Raw genomic sequence first — 17854 nt, 5'->3', positions numbered from 1 at the left:
TTATATAAAACGTGTATGTGTTTCTTTAAATCAAAACAAAATTATTTTGGTGTATTAGCAAACGGAATATGCACAGAAAATGTGTCCTCCTGTGGTTGTTGCATTTATGTTTGTTTTTTCTGGTAGGGGGTTCTCTCTGTTTAATATTTGTTTTAGTGTTCTGTGTAGCTATTTTTCTTAAATTTGTAAACTGTATTTTAATATAGAATAAATTATGTAGTGTAATTGTTGAGAATTTAAATGTACATTGGGAATTTCATCTTTATATTATCTTGTACTGTTCTGATTTATCATAATCTTAGTGAATAAACCTAGTACAGAGGAACCTTTTCATTGTAAATATGCCGGAACTTTCTCCTTAGGTTGGGATAAGCATTCATATGGTTACCATGGGGATGATGGACATTCATTTTGTTCTTCCGGAACTGGACAACCTTATGGACCAACTTTCACTACTGGTGATGTCATTGGCTGTTGTGTTAATCTTATCAACAATACCTGCTTTTACACCAAGAATGGACATAGTTTAGGTACTGAGATAATATATTGCATGCAAAATAACCAAATATGGAGATTATTATACTTCCAGGATGGTAGTTGTATTTATTATGTGATTCTTCTTTGTAGATGAATGCCTCTGGAAATGGTTTCTTTCTTTTTCCCAGACAGAAGCTGAGGAAATGGTGAATATTTATATTCACCGTATTTATATTCTGTGAAGGCCATCTATATAATACATATATGTATAGGAGTTACTGTAGAAATAATCCCCACACTGAGATACTTATTCTAGAAATAGAAATGCCAAGAGTTTTCTGCTTTAAATTAAACGCTACACAGTATAATCTAATTCTCTGGGTAACAGGTGCTAAGAAAAAGGGGCAGTCAGTTGTTAGGATAGTGTGGGGAATAGTAACAAAGGAAGGGAAAGCTTGATGCCACAAGCATATGAAGGGCATCGACACACTCAAAGGTCAGATCTGCTAACAAAGATGGCTAAGTTGGTAACTACAAGTTTGTTCTATGGAAGGAAGCAGAATTAAACAAGCAAACAGTGACAAAACTGAGAATAAAAAAACTTCTGAAAATAAAATAGGTTATGGAAAACTTGAAACCCATACATTGTAAGACTTATAGTAAAGATTTTCAGTGGACTATTCATGTACTCACAGCACTTCAAATTTAAAGTTATATGTGGTCATTATATTCCTTTTTCTTAGAAGTTTTTTTTTAAACTATAGAAAATATAAAGGATAATAACACTGATGCTTTTTGTTTTATAAAAAAAGATTTCACCTTTTACTGCTGGAAAAATCTTTGACTCAAAGCAAATTATTTTTAATGAGGTAAAATGAAAGGAAGCATAAACTAAGTAACCCTAGAAGGCAGAAACTACTTATAAATAGTATTTAGAAATTAGACTTAAAGTAGTATGCTTAGACATATAATAGATGTTCTTTAACACAAAAGCTGTTTTTTCTGTTATTTCATAGTATAAAAGAAAATTCTGAATTTCTGGCTACATTGGCAATACTCTTTTAAAAGTGTTTCAATAAAGTTAACTTTTTTCATATTCAGCTTAGCATTTCTATTTCTGATTACTGATTTTTAATTCTGAAGTCCTTCTGTATTATCTGACTTAAAAGTTTTTCTCAAGTCCACAAGAGATCCTTTTCTCACTAGTACAATAATGTTAAGGACCCCATGCAAATTATGTATATTTGTGTGTGGTTTCATTGTTGTGGCCACCTGGTTTCCAAGAACAGTACAGGCCTCTTGAATTTATTTGTTGTTACTATTCTGACTGATCATATAATCTTAGTTGGCTTGACTGCTTAAGATGTTGGAAGTTTTGAATCCGGAGAAATCTGCTTTTAGGTGTGACTTTTGGCTCAAAAACCAAAAAATACATTTTTAAACAACCACAATCTCTTTAACATAAACTTTTTAAACTTTCCAGAGAAGAAATTTCATTTTGGGAGATAAGACAATCACAGGTGATAATGATTTTATTTTTTCCCTATTTTCACAAATATTTAAATTAAATTTTTCTCTTGGCTGAGAAAGCTATTTTTAAAATGTAAGACGTGTCTTTAAAAAGGTGCACCTAATAATGGAGTCACATTATAAATTTTTATTTTTTGTTTATTTATTTATTTATTTAATTTTTGAGACGGAGTGTCCTTCTGTCGCCAAGGCAGGAGTACAGTGATGCGATCTCAGCTCAGAACCTCTGCCTCCTAGTTTCAAGCGATTCTCCTTCCCCAGCCTCCTGAATAGCTGGGATTATAGGCACGCCATCACCCCCAGTTAATTTTTGTATTTTTAGTAGAGATGGGGTTTCACCGTGTTGTCTAGGCTGGTCTTGAACCTCTGACCTCAAGTGATACACCCGCCTCAGCCTTCCAAAGTGCTGGCATTACAGGCGTGAGCCACTGTGCCCAGCCCACATTTTAATTTTAAGTAAACCTGAATGTTTGGCATTATTCATTCTTAAATTTAATGAGTATTAAGCACATAGAGAGATGGTATAACAGTGGTTAGTAAGAGTTCTTTAGTCAGACTTGCCTGGGATTGACTCCCGGCCTATGCCAGGTAACCATATGTAAATTACTTAACATTTCTGTGCCTCAGTTTTCTCAGTTTGTCAAGTAGGATCACTGTAATACCTATCTCACTAAGGTGGTTAGACTAAACTGCAATAGTATGTGCACAGTTCTGGCATCTAGTGAATAACCATTAAATGTTATTTAGTATCATTGTTTGTCAGCCCCTGAGCTAGGTTCCTAGGATCCACTGGTAAACCATTGATGAGCAGAAATTACTTCTCTAGAACAGGAGTCTACAAGCTATGGCCAAGTTAGCCTCCTGTTTATTTTAAAATTTCATTAGCAACCAGCCACACCTACTTAAATGTTGTTTATGGTTGCTTTCCTGTTACAGTGGCAGAGTTGAATATTTGTGATAAAGACCATATGGCCTGGAAAGCAGAACATATTAGTAGTCCTTCATAGGAAAGCGTTGCCTACCTCTGGTCTAGGTTCTGGCATCTTCCAAGATAAAATACTATTAAATATTTAGTTACTATTCCCTTATACTTCCTAAATGGATAATCTGTGCCCAAAACCTGATACATCTTTAGTTTCTGTCTCATGGAAGATTTTCAGAATATATATTTGTTTACTATATAAAGAAAAATAGAAAGGTTTTATTTGAGAAAATAAGAGAAACTTTGCAGTATATAGGTTAATGTAATTTGATAATTTTTTACTTTGTTTTATTGAATATCGTTCACCAATTGAAGATCACTTTTCAAAAAGCCTGACAAATCAGGAAATTATGAATATAGAAAATTGCTTTCTGTGTAAAATTCAAATAGTTATGCCATCTTGTTAAAGTGGCATCTTTTCGTGGTCTGATTGAGCAAAAACATGTTGTGGTAACTATATTTGGCTGTGTTAAAAAATGTTAACCTTTGGAATTAATTTTGAATTTTTCGTTAGAGTTCTTGGTAAAGTGAAGATTTCAGTAATTACAAAGGATTTTTGCTAAAGATAGAATATACAGTCTTCATTATAACTAGACATCTTTGAGAAAAATTATTTTATGAAAAATATTAGAAATATGTATAGTTTATAGTATATTAAAATATTCTCTTGCTTTCTGTATTCTTTTTACTTTTGTGAAATTTTTGGGAAAGTTTTTTATTTGGGCTGATAGTGCTTGCTTTCTGTGTTATTAATGAAGTTAAATGTAATGATAATGTTTTACATGGGGAAAACAGGAACCCTAACTTTGCTTTCCTTTTAACAAGCCACCATGAATTTACTAGTTTTTAAAAATCATAAAAACAGGGCTTTACTAACTACAAAAGCATTAATTTTACACATTATTTTGAAAGTGTAAAATTTATTTTCAGTTTGTCTTTTAACTTTATTAATAAATAGAGTTAGATGTTTTCTGTTATTACAGCACAGTCATAGAGGAATAAAATGTCCAGTAGGAAGAGACCTTAAAAACAATTTAATGGAAATTCCCTCAGTTTTAAGATAGTGATCAAGACTGTAGAAGCAGTGGTGCTGGCTTGGTTTTAATGTTTGTTTTAGACTGGAAGAATTGAGATCAGTTGACTGACTCACCAGTACTGCTCTCCCATTATTCTAGAGCTAAATCTTTAAAAATATATCTACAGAAATACTTTATTATTTTCAGCTAAGTTGTATATTTGAATATTTAAAGGAGGTCGTTAAATTGTCACGTTGAGTTGACAGTAGACTTATTCCAATGATATTGCCATTGCTCAAGTTGTATCTAGAACATGACTGTTGTAATTACTGTCAAAAGGTATTCAAGAGAAATTCTAAACTGTGCAAAATCGTTCATCCTTTGAAGGAGGAATAGATTTTTCCCACGAGTAAATCATAAGTTAAAGAATTTACTTTCATAAGAAACATTTTTTAAAGAAGCAAAAATATACTGTATTTCCCCTTGTTTGCCTTTTATAACGGAAAAACTCTTTTCTTTCCAGCTAAAATTATTTAAAAGCTAAATCTAGATGATGATTATTAAACGGTGAGGCTACAAATTGCAACTTGGGGGTAAAAAATAAACTGACTGTTTTGCAACCAACTTTCTTAATGTGTTTTCTAATGTAGCTTTGAAGATATATCTAAAAGTATTTCAAAAATCCTGGAGACAATGGCAGCATCTCAGAAATAAAATTTGTGTATGACTAGCAAGGCTGATTATCTTGAAAGGGGACAGCGTTCGTTCACTCAGACATATGTTAGTATTATTGATTAAAAATTAGTCTTGTTATTTTTTATTTAGGCTTTAATGTTTTTTCTTTTGCCATTTGTTTCCTCCTTTTAGTTAGAAATTCAGCTTGTCAGTATAGTCTGCTTTGAAAAACAGCTTCTAATGCCACTTTTTTTTTTCTTTTTAGGTATTGCTTTCACTGACCTACCGGTAAGACTTTTTTTAAAAGCAGTTTTCCGTTTTTAATTACAGGAAGTATAAAGAAACTGATACTGGGCATATTTAGAAAGTTTAAAATACAGTCTTATTGATATTTATTAGGTTTATATGACATGCAAAGAAGAGATCTTTTCTCTAACCACCTTGGGTGTAGACCCTCAGAAATTAAGCTCCAACTTGCACTGGATTCATTGTATAAAGGAAAATAAATCAGAATTGATTTCCAAGTGTCTTTTTAAATGTCACCATTCATTCATTTGAAATGTATTTCCTTGGACTTTTCAGCAGAAGGCTGTATAGCAGTTATAATCGTTTATTCATCCAAGCTATATAGAGGCCTACTATGTGGCAGGTAAAGTGCTTGGAATATATTATTCAACAGGTAGTAAAGGTCTCTGCCCTCTTGGACTTTATAGTATTCAAGCTGTGAAAGAGAATGAGCAGTACAGGAAAAACAAGTAAAGTAGAACATATTTTAAGGGTGTTAAGTATACTTTGGAAAGAAAGGGAAAAAACAGAGAATGGGAATACCAACGGTAGGACACAAGGTTGTACAAGTTGCTCCCCTTTGCTCAAGGTGAGACTTGAGCTGAAGCTTTTGGAGAGGAGTGAGGGAGTCTGCCAAGTGGATATGTAGAGCAAGAGTTTTCCAGGCAGAGGGAGGTTAGAGAAAAGGTGCTCAGGCAGGAGCACAGATGGCTTGTTTGAAGAAGAGTGTGAAGTGTGGTAGAGAGGAGTGAGGAGGGCAGAGCATATGTAGTAGCAGATGATCAGAGATAATAATGGGGTTGGGGGTAAGCTATTAATAGATCATCTAGACCTGGGCAAGCCATTGGGAGGGCTTGGAAATTTACTCTGAGTGAAATACAAAGACATTGTGGACTTTTATTTGTCATGATAGGACTTCAGTTTTTGCGGGATCACTGTGATTGCTTAGTTGAAAAATAGACTAGGCCAGGCATGGTGGCTCACACCTGTAATCCCAGCACTTTGGGAGGCCGAGGTGGGCGGATCACGAGGTCAGGAGATCGAGACCATCCTGGCCAACACGGTGAACCCCCGTCTCTACTAAAAAAAAAAAAATACAAAAAATTAGCTGGGCGTGGTGGTTGGCGCCTGTAGTCCCAGCTACTCAGGAGGCTGAGGCAGGAAGGAGAATGGCGTGAACCCAGGAGGCGGAGCTTGCGGTGAGCCAAGATTGTGCCACTGCACTCCAGCCTGGGTGACAGAGCAAGCCTCTGTCTCAAAAAAAACAACAACAACAACAACAAAAAACTATATGGGAGTAAGGGTAGAAGCAAGGGGACCTGTGAGAAGACTATTGCAGAAATTCAAGCAAGGGGTTACAGTAACTCTCTTCAGTAGAGGTTTGATTCCACGTATCTTATTTACCAAACCCAAGGCACTGTCAGTTGTAATCTGCATCATCTGTGACACCAAGGGGGAAAAAAACTAACAAACTGTGACATAATGCCTCCCTTATCACTTAGCATTTTTATTTTATACTCACTGAATGATCTCTTAGGGTTATTTAAACTTAGATTTTAATATGTGTCTCTTTTTAGGTGTTGCACACCTAAAAAGGATGAGATAAGCAATATAAATTGATTAAGGTATTCCTAAAATTTCATGTTCAGAGTCTAACCTTTTAAATCAGTTTTTTAAAGAGTGGATGCCATGATTTTCTTTGATCTCACTCTGTCACCCAGGTTGGAGTGCAGTGGTGTGATCTTGGCTCACTGCAACCTCTGCTTCCCAGGCTCAAGGGATCCTCCTACCTCAGACTCCCAAGTAGCTGGGACCACAGGTGCACGCCAGCATGCCCGACTGATTTTTTGTATTTTTTGGTAGAGACGGGGTTTCGCCAGGTTGCCGAGGCTGATGCCCATGATTTTCTATGTGATACTATCTTCTCTGTCATCAAGAACATTTTTTAAGATTACTCTTATTATGTCTCTGGGATTAATCTCCGAGCTGCTGATTACATCGTGCACGTTTGATACTGTCACTTTCATGATGTTAACCGATATCACGAAAATGAAAATTTCATCAGGAAAAGCAACTCAGTCCCAAGAGTTTTTCAGTGAGCTCATTCTTTAACAAATCGCTCCTGTGCAGGCATTGACAGCTGTGTCATGACAGCTGCCTGACAATAGTAAGGTGTCATCAATTATAAAATGCATTCCAATTTTCAGAGATGTTTTGAGAGAGATGATGGAAGATTCAGAGGTAGAGAATAGATACCAAATCTATAGACTATTTATATCCCTTAATAAAATGCTAGGAAAAAACAGAAATCAAAATTATAATAGAAAATAATTTTAAGCCAAGGAATATTTGAGCCCTACCGATCAAAAGTACTCTTCAAGAAGCATTATTTGGCTCTGGGTGTCTGAGGTGGGGGGACTGCTTGAGGCCAGGAGTTCAACACCACTTTGGGCAATATAATGAGATCTCACCTCTACCAAAAAAAAAAAACCAAAAAAACACAACAACAACAACAAAAAACCCTGCCGCATTATTTAGTAAATAGTGATGGAATGAGTCTTTATTATTTATTTTTTTAAAATACATATTGTTAGGACAAAGTGTAAAGTAAGTTCTAGATGGATTAAAGAGTTAAATTTTTAAAAATCCCAAAATAATAGTAACAAAAATATGATTCTTTTAAAAATCCAACTGAAAACCAAGAGAATTGGCTAATGGATTGGATCTGAAAATTACATAAGGTCTGAGAATTGACAATTGTACTTAGCAGAGTAGAGGTCATTGGTGACCTGGACAAGAAAGTTTCAGCTGTGGGATGGAGACATCCTGATTGGAATGGATTTTAGGAAGAGGTGAGTTATAGGCAGTGGATAACTCTGGAGGACTTTGGCCATGGTGAGGAGTAAAGAAATGGAGTAGTAGCCAGTGGTGGAAGTGGGGGCAGTAGAAGAAAAAATTAAGTTAGGAGATTGAGCATGCTGATGAAAATGTCGGTGTCGCATAGAAAGAGGTAGACAGATGTGGAATTGAGGGGATGGGCTTTTGAGAAGAGCATTGTGGGGACAGGCAGAGTGTGTAGGTGCAGATTCTGGTTAGTGGGTTGATTTGGTCTTTAACAGTTAAGAGACTGGTGAGAATGCTGTAAGTTTCATTTGGAGTTGGTTAAAGGGTTTAGTGACTTTTTTTTTTTTTTCTTTCTGTTGTGGCACTAAGCATGTAAAACCAACTAGTCAGCGTGAGCTTTTGTTGTTGTTAGCTTTCGTTTTCTTGTTCATAGATAGCGGAGATCATTTGGAAAAAGCTTGGTTGCTTGTAGACATGTTGATTATTTTCTCTCCCACTTTTGAATCACCAGTTATGTTTTTTCCCTCAGGTAGCCAATGATCATGTGCAACTTCGTTGTAACAATGGGTACAGTGGTGGTTTTAGGTTTCCTTTTAGTATAGTATTTTTCATTTTTAATACTGTAAATCTTCTGCGACTTCCATAGGCTTCATATCAATTCTTCCTTTTAAAGGAAGCATCAAGGAAGTGTTTATATCTTCTATACGTGTGATCTCTCACAAGCTACCCATACCATTGAATCCCGAGAGAAAGTATATTTGCAGAAAAACCAGTTTACCTAGATTGTTCTGCACCTGTTACGGAATATAAGTGTTTATACAGCTTTGAAAACTTTAGATTTTTTTCAAAATAGTCTTTTTTCCTCAGCTTACCTCACCAGTTTGAGAAATGACATTAAGTATAACTAATTCAGTTTGGGATTTAATTATACAATTAAATTATGATAGTTGCACAGTTCTGTGAACATACTAAAAAACATTGAAGGCTGTTGCTTTTTAAAGGCTTTTGTTACAGTAGCTGTTCTCATTTTAAATGATGCTGTTTTCGAATTCTGGGCACTGACTTGAAATCTACTTTTTGTGGATGCATTATTTGTATAGTCATTTTTATTAAAAGAGATCTAATGTAGACCAAAGCTGTGCTATTGAGAATATAAGTTTATATTGTGTACATTTAGCTTTTAAGCAATTTCTAGATTGAAAGTATGTTTTGCAAGTTAATAGAAATGTTTTCCTATTCTTTTCATAAAGAACCTATTCTGTCTATATACTATTCTACATGGGCGGGAGTATTTTTCTAGAAGACATTATTACATATAAATCTACAGTGACAATGCACCTGCTGCATAGATGAACCTTGAAAACATGCTAAATAAAAGAAGCCAGCCATCTGGGTGCGGTGGCTCACGCCTGTAATTCTAGCACTTTGGGAGGCCGAGGCGGGCGGATCACGAGATCAAGAGATCAAGACCATCCTGGCCAACATGGTGAAACCCCATCTCTACTAAAAATACAAAAATTAGCCAGGAGTGGTGGCATGTGGCTGTAGTCCCATACTCGGGAGGCTGAGGCAGGAGAATTGCTTGAACTCGGAAGGCAGAGGTTGCAGTGAGCCGAGATTATGCCACTGCACTTCAGCCTGGGCGACAGAGTGAGACTCCATCTCAAAAAAAACAAAAACAAAAAAACAGTCATATAAGATCACATATTTTGTTGTTCCATTTATGCAAAATGTCCAGAATGGGCAGATCCATAGAGTTAGAAAGTAGATTAGTGGTTGCCAGGGGGAACGGGGAAATGGGAAGTGGCTGCTGATGGGTACTGGGTTTCTCTCTGGGGTGATGGGATTGTTACACAATTAAATTACAGTAGTTGCACAGTTCTGTGAACATACTAAAAAACATTGAAGGCCGTTGTTTTTTAAAATCTGTAATATGGCAAGTTAAGGACTATGTCCTTAATCCTCTTCTCCCAATTCTCCAGTTTTAAGGTTGAGTAAATGGTATAACAATTATACTTACTTTTCAGTGAGCCAAAACTGACTTAATATTACTAAAAGTTTTTTTTAATCTATATCAGATTACAGAAGTAATGTATAGTATTAAATACTTAAATGAGAAATGTTTATATATACAGAAATGTACAAAAGAGAAGTTCTTCATAATCCCAGTCTCTTTGGCTATAATGTTTGTTTTAACTTGAATATATATCCTTTTAGACTTCTTTCTAAACACATATAAGCCAGTGTGTTCATTTTTTGAATGTTTATGTGAAAGATAGGGTCATACCATATACAATATGTTATACCTTGCTTTAGTGTGTATAGGACATCTTTCTGTGTCCATATATACATTTTTCATTCTGTTCTTTTTGCCTGCTTTATGTTATCTTATTAACTTACTACCACAATTGATCAATTATAAAATGTACATTTTTTTCATATTTTAGTATTTCTGAAATGAGAATGCACTGTAGAATCAATGACTGGTCAGAGTTTAATTTGCAGTCTGTTTTCCTAGACACAAAATAGTGATGTTTGTTACTATTAGATTTTGAGATTTGATGAATGTGGTATAATATCACGTATCTGTGAATATTTTAAAATTTTGTTTGCATTACAAATAATGCTACAAGACATATCTTTGCACATACTTATTTTTGTAGGAATACACTCTTCCAAGTGAAATTACTTGGTCAATTTTAATAGATTTTTCCAGATTTCTTTATTAAAAGATTATGTCAGTTTACATTTCTGTGTACAGTAGATGAGAGGGTTATTTCCCCAACCCTTATCAGCATTGGGTATTCTCAGTCTTTCAAGTCTTAATCTGATGTGCAAAAGTTTTTAAATCTTGAACTTTTAATTGATTTTATTTTTAAGTGCGCATTAAAAATGTTCATCTAAAAAGTTGAGTGTGATTAAGCTTCTCTTTATGTGTTGTCATTTTTATTTCTTCTACAAATTGCCTACATAATTCATTGCCATTTTTAAGAATTTGAACTGGTAGTCTTTGTCCTCCTGAATTTTTTCTGTATTTGTAAAACACATTTTGCCATATGTGTGGCAGATTTTTTTTTCTAGAGAGTCATTTGTCTTTGCCATTTGTGGCATGTTTTGTCATAGGGAAGTTTTAAATTTTTATGAAATAGTTTTATCAGGGAATTCATGAATGTTGATTGTCTTTGATAGTGTTGATAGAATTATTTTTTCTGAATTTGTAAGAAAATTTAGATGAGCAGTCATTTTAAAAATGTCTTTATTTAGACAATACTGAATATCATCATTATAACTGAATATCATCATTATAAACTGCTTAATGAACAGAATTGTCTTTCACTCAATTGTGTTTGGCTTATATGCTTTTGTGTTAAAGTATCTCATAACTCTGTAGTGGTTTTTCTGTTTTGTTTTGTTTTGTTTTGTTTCTGTTTTTGTGTTTTTAAGACAGAGTTTCACTCTTGTTGCCCAGGCTGGAATGCAGTGGCACAATCTCGGCTCACCAGAACCTCCCCATCCCCGGTTCAAGCGATTGTCCTTCCTCAGCCTCCCGAGTAGCTGGGATTACAGGCATGCGCCACCACACCCACCTAATTTTGTATTTTTAGTAGAGGCGGGGTTTCACCATGTTGGTCAGGCTGGTCTTGTACTCCTGACCTGAGGTGATCTACCTGCCTTAGCCTCCCAAAGTGCTGGGATTACAGGCGTGAGCCACCATGCCTGGCCTGTTTCTATAAAGTCTTTAGGTCTCAGTTTTCTCATTGGTGAAATGGGAAGGCTGTACTATCTCACCTGTTTTTGGCTTAAAAGTTTATAAACTTGTTAGCTCTGTTGATTATTAAGAATCAATACATTTGCATACTTTGCTTTAACCATTTATTTCCATAATCCAGTAGTACTTTATATTTTTGATATTTTGACGTAATATTTTGTTTCTGATTTGTTCTGCTTGATTGAACGGTTGTTTTTAAACACACCCTCTTTGCATTTTACTGTGAAATCTATTTAACATCTTACATTCACACAGAAATTATCCGCTCTTGATCTTTACCTTGTTTTGTACTGAAAAATACTTGTTATAACTATTAAAGATATAAGACATAAATACAGAAAATGAAAATATGGTAGGATTTGGAGTTGCAAGAGGAAAAATCAGTTTTGGATGTGGTATCAGACAAACTTGTGTTCCAATTCCATCTCTGCCATTTGTTAGCAGAACGACCATGAGCAAGTTATTTAACCTTGAATCCTCATTTTCTCTGTCTTTGTAGTAGAAATAATAATAGTGGCCTCACAGAATTATGATTAAACCCTGGCATTTAGTAGCCACTCAGAAACTCATTCTCCCTTTAGATGTAACAACCAATTAGTGACATAGCCAAAAGAATGACCCCTCTATTTTTTGTTTACTTGAAGTTATCACCTTTTCATCTTGATTAACCTTGAAACCATGGAGTGTACCTGAATGCATTTCTGAGTTTGGGTATATTCAGACTCATCCTTTTCCTCCCTTGAAATACATATATTTGAGGTTTTGTGTGTTTTTTTTTAATATAGAGAATCTCCACTCTTCCTGGCACTGTATTTTGCTTATAGTTATGGTCTTATCCCCTTCCCTTTGTAAAGTTAGGCATCCCAAATGTACAGAATGAAAACAGTAAATTTAAGCTATTAAATGCCAGACTAGCTGAGATTATACTTTTATGATAACTAGCTTTAACATGCAGTTTATAGAAATGTATCATATATAAAATCTGGGATAAACCTGAGTTATGTGTTTATATTTCAATTTCTGTAACTACTATATGACATAATCTTAGAACAAGAATTACATGCACATATATTAGTAGCATAATACCACATGGTATAATACAACGTTATCCCTGAATAAATAAAACAGAGATCTTGGGTCTCTTTGTTTTTTCTTGATGATTAAATTGCAGGAAGTGATATTTTTTCATCTAACATATAATGTGTTTTTAGATCATTTGTTTTAGCCTTCTAATATTTTGATTGGGATTTTAAAATATGAAGTCAATTTATAGTTCTATTCTTTTAAATGTAACATTAAAATAATTATTAAATCTAACATAAAATGGATAGATGTTTAATGAAATATGTTATCTTACAGCCAAATTTGTATCCTACTGTGGGGCTTCAAACACCAGGAGAAGTGGTTGATGCCAATTTTGGGCAACATCCTTTCGTGTTTGATATAGAAGACTATATGCGGGAGTGGAGAACCAAAATCCAGGCACAGATAGATCGATTTCCTATTGGAGATCGAGAAGGAGAATGGCAGACCATGATACAAAAGTAAGAGTGAAGAAATTTGAATTGATGCTATTCAGAATCTGTTTTTTATAAGACATTTATTCTGTTGGTATCCACAGAAGCTTTTTAATCCACTAATTTATATACTGACATATATATTATATTATTGATTTTAATCTCTCAACAAAAAGTAATTTATTCCACTATTTAAACAAATTAAAAACAATTGACACACGTACAGAATTGTATTTCAGTCTGAATTAATTTGATGAAGGAAATAAAATGATGTTAGGTCACCTAGGCTAGGTTAATTCATTTGCTATTCTTAGTAATAGGATTTAATGATTTCTGTAGGTTATACAATTTAACTTTTAATAATGTTAATGGAAAAGATAAAGTGGAGAGATAATCTAGATTTTATAATCAGGATCTGTGGTTTTTGGACATGAACTTGGCTATGTCCAAGCTCTTACTATCTGAACTATCAGCAGTAGTTAAGTATAGACTTAAAATTTAAATAAATACCATTAAATTTAAAAAGTCCTCTTCACTATTATAATCCAGGTCAAGAAAATAGCAGACTTTCAGATACAGTTGGTCCAACACATTTCATCTTTAATGTCCTTATAATTGCTTTGAATATTCTTAACTTTAAAATTGTAATAAAATGTTGGGGGTATTTTTTAGAAAAGGAAGTGATTGGGAGACATGATGATGACTCTGAAATCACACTTCGTCCCTGGAGCTATTATCATCTGTATTACAGAGATTGGACACTAGTTTTTTTGTCCAGCCCAGTTGAGAATAGACAACCCTGATGCAGAATCCTATAGTCACCATGAAGTGAAGCTAGAATAGGTTGTTCTGGGGCCACACTGTTTTAATGCTCTGAAAATGGTTACCACTGAGTATCATGGCAAGATAGTAGAAAACATTTATCTTAACCTTATAACCAGGATCCTTCCACCCACTTCTTCACTGACTTGATGTTCACCATGAACTCTTGAGAAGTCCATTCTAAAAGGTCCCCTCCCCCTTAAATTAATTTGAACAATTGGTTAAAATAAGATGAAGATCTGTTTCTTAGACATTTTCCCCCCTTTCCTCCCTCTGCTCTTCGCCTCAGTCTCCTCCTGTGGTGAACCACTGCTTCCCACCATTTTCTAACTGGCCCTTAGTAGTGTCAGGTGGAGGCAAGTTTAAAAATTGACTGTTTGGAGATAACAGATATTTGGGTTAATATTGTTGCATCACCAGTTTTTCTAACCACATCTTGTGGGTAGATGTAAGTATATGTTTTGACTACCTGGTACCTTTTTAAAAGATTATTGTCTTGGAAATGTGTCACTTACATGTAAACCATATTTGATAAATCTCTTGGGTAAAACCATAGTAATTGATTTAGATTAGAAGGCTGATTCCTCCTTTAATTAGTAGTACACTTATAGACATGTTCTGGAAGATTGTCTCTCTGGATTCACCTTAGTATTCTGTACATACTTTGTGATCCCACTTCATTTAACCGGTGTGTAAAGAAGATGGTTGAACTCTGGAACATTAAGAGTTAATCTTTTATTTTAAAGTTGGTTATTTTACAGAATGCCAGCAATATTGGAATAAGTCATATGATAAAGTCAAAATAGAAATTATGGTTAGTAGGGCTGAATAATAAGATAGGAAGGGACCTGGGGGTAATGAGAGTCCAAGAATCAAAGAAAAGGTCACTTAATGTCCTTGATTCTCAAGTAATATTTATTTTAGGGAGAGTAGTCTCAACATAGCATTTGCAGTTATCTTTTCGAAAATAGTACATGAATAGAACAAAATGATGTTTTTCAAAAGCTTACTTTAAAGGTGAGGTTCTTAACGCCTTGTTTCAAGGAAATAGGTTCGTTTTTATAACACCAGAGTAGATTTTGTTTATATAAATTGTAGTATGAAGCATGTATTCTCTTCACTAAAAGATATATGTTTCTTCTTTTTATTTTAAGAATGGTTTCATCTTATTTAGTCCACCATGGGTACTGTGCCACAGCAGAGGCCTTTGCCAGATCTACAGACCAGACCGTTCTAGAAGAATTAGCTTCCATTAAGAATAGACAAAGTAAGGACACTGTGGTGCATGGCTAACATTTGTTTTCAGATTATAGATTTGGTTACTTTAATTTTTAGAAATTTTGTTTTTTTAATTAAAAAAATTTCAAATATATTAATTTAAAATGGATGCCTCTGAATTTTATTTTCACTGACATTTTTGAAGATCAGTTTAAAAATTCACATAGGACTATGTCAGAATTCTAATTCTAGAGAGATTTTACAGAAATTTTTCGAAGGAATGTCTTTACCATTTTTTTCTTAAAAGAAATGTTTTCTTAAGCTTTCAGGAAATAAACATTTAATAAAAAGATTTAAAAATAATAATAAAATAGTCCTGATTAGTTGGAGGAGATAGTATGTGAAAGAAATGTAAATATCTTTGAATTTAAATGGCTAATACAGTATTGATCATAAGTATTTATTATTTAGATCCTAGTGCTGGCCTCTGTGGCCAGAGATAAAACAGGTCCTGTATAACAATGGCAAGTCAGCATAACTGGTCCATAGTTAGCCATCCTAAAATTGGTGCTGTTTGTCCGTCAGGGTGGGTATGACTTGACAAGAGTATAGAGATGAAAACAAAATAGATGGGTGAAATTAATGGGTGAAAACAACTATTTCATAGGTCAAATTGCTGTAATAGCACTGATTACATTGTGTTGTAGTTAATTGTGTGCTGTCCTTTTCTACTATTTTAATAAGCTCTGTTGAACAGAGATCACTTACTCATTTTGTATCCTTATCATCTAATTTAACAAATACCAGATCAAGTGAATGCTCAATGAGTCTCTGTTAAATTGGAATCTTAGTCAAAAGCTAGCATTTTTCAGTCCTTTGTTCAGAAGATTATGTTTGATAAGGCATTTTAGTATCCCTTTAAAACAGTCTTTTTAATCTCAGTGTTTGAAACTTCAATATTGCATGATAGGTATTTTAACTACATTACTCGTATGTTTGTGATTTTTAAAAAAAAATTTGTGACAGTGCTTGTTTTTCTAATTTTCTAGTATGTCTGAAATGTTTCCTGGATTGCCTAATGGAAACTGTGATGTTAGAGAAAGAAATTGAAATTAATCATAATTTATTTAAAGATTTCTTACTAACTTTCTTTTCTGAGGTCCACTAAGTTTATGTTTTATCTACTTTTGTAAAAGTTAATCGTTTGCTTTCTTTTACTGAATAGGAATTCAGAAATTGGTATTAGCAGGAAGAATGGGAGAAGCCATTGAAACAACACAACAGTTATACCCAAGTTTACTTGAAAGAAATCCTAATCTCCTTTTCACATTAAAGTGAGTTTGCATAATAAAATGCTATATTTGTTATATATTATAAATATTTGTCATGTTATGTAATAAAAGACATTTTCGTGCTTTTGTAATTTGTTTTTTTCGTTTTTCAAGTATATACAATTTTGTGATGTCATTTAAGCAACATGTTATGAAAAATACTTTTGTGTTAAGGACCATAAGCAGAAGGTGTCTTTTGCTATGTATTTGCTTTTATTATTCTATTTATGTGTTTAAAAATGTGAAAATCTTATTTAGAAGATGGGTGTCTGTTTTTCCTTCTCAGAAGTACCTTACATTTAATCTCTCTGGCATTTTAAAAAATTGTGATAAAATATACATTAAATTTACCATTTTTTACATTCACATCATTGTGCAACCATCACCACCATCCGACTCCAGAACTTCTCCATCTTCCCAAACTGAAACTCTCTATTAAACACTAACCATCCATTCATCCCCCTAGCCCCTGGAAACCACCATTCTACATTTTGCCTCTATGAATTTGACTACCCATATAAGTAGAATCAGAGTATTTATTCTTCATTACTGGCTTATTTTAGTTAGTGTAATAGCCTTAAGGTTCATCTTTATTGTAGCATGTATAAGAATTTTCTTCCTTTTAAAGGCTGAATTTTACTCCATTCTTTGGATAATACTGCATTTTGTTTATCCATTCATCCACTGATGGACGCTTAAAGTTTGCTTCTACCTCTTGGCTATTATGAATAATTCTGCTGTGAACATAGGTGTACAAATATCTGAGTCCCTGCATTAGATATTTTTGGTTATATACCCAGAAGTGAACTTTCTGGATCATATGGTAATTCTATGTTTAACTATTTTTTTTTAATAATAGCCATCCTGATTTGACAATTTTAATTGGTTTTATGAATCTTTGTTACTTAAAAAATGAGATGTTACTGAGCTTCAGATTTCAACTTGTTAAGCAACAGGTATCCTTTGTAAGTCAAATGACAGAATTGTTTTGCTTTAGAGTAAGAATTTTAAATGAGGCCCGTTTTGGTTAAGAGGTTGGGAATGGGACGGGTGGGGAGAAAGGCTACGCTTTATATGTATCTCATATACATAAAATCATGTCTTTAGGCACAATTTGATTTGCTACCAGGCGCAAATGTTATTTTGATTAAATTACTTGTAGCCAAAAAAATGGGGTTCATATCTTCTTATAGGTAAATTTCCATTTGGTAAATCCTGATTAAAGGGGGTAATATTATTATAAGTGTCTATTACATTGTACTCTCATTTTTCTGGAAATTCTAAAATTCTAAGCATTAAAGTATAGGACACCATATTTAATATTTTTAGCTTACTAAAGACCAATCCTACTGATAAATCAAAGTTTTAAAAATATTTTTAGAAATCTG

General features: G+C 33.8%; 1 protein-coding gene across 2 annotated transcripts in view; it reads left to right on the top strand.

The window, feature by feature from the left end:
* Positions 1 to 17854, top strand: part of RANBP9 (RAN binding protein 9) — a 90812-nt gene that overhangs the window by 53808 nt on the left and 19150 nt on the right. For both annotated transcript variants that reach the window (XM_031011867.2, XM_055390653.2), the window contains exons 4-8: positions 363 to 530; positions 4946 to 4968; positions 12938 to 13122; positions 15072 to 15184; positions 16361 to 16469. In XM_031011867.2, the coding sequence (XP_030867727.1) occupies positions 363 to 530; positions 4946 to 4968; positions 12938 to 13122; positions 15072 to 15184; positions 16361 to 16469 (598 nt within the window). The remainder of the gene's footprint in view (positions 1 to 362; positions 531 to 4945; positions 4969 to 12937; positions 13123 to 15071; positions 15185 to 16360; positions 16470 to 17854) is intronic.

Source organism: Gorilla gorilla, chromosome 5 (assembly GCF_029281585.2).
Source record: "Gorilla gorilla gorilla isolate KB3781 chromosome 5, NHGRI_mGorGor1-v2.1_pri, whole genome shotgun sequence".
In the NCBI taxonomy this organism is placed as follows: Eukaryota; Metazoa; Chordata; class Mammalia; order Primates; family Hominidae; genus Gorilla; species Gorilla gorilla.
Note: the sequence above shows the minus strand (reverse complement) of the source record. Positions and strands in the feature narration are given on the sequence as shown.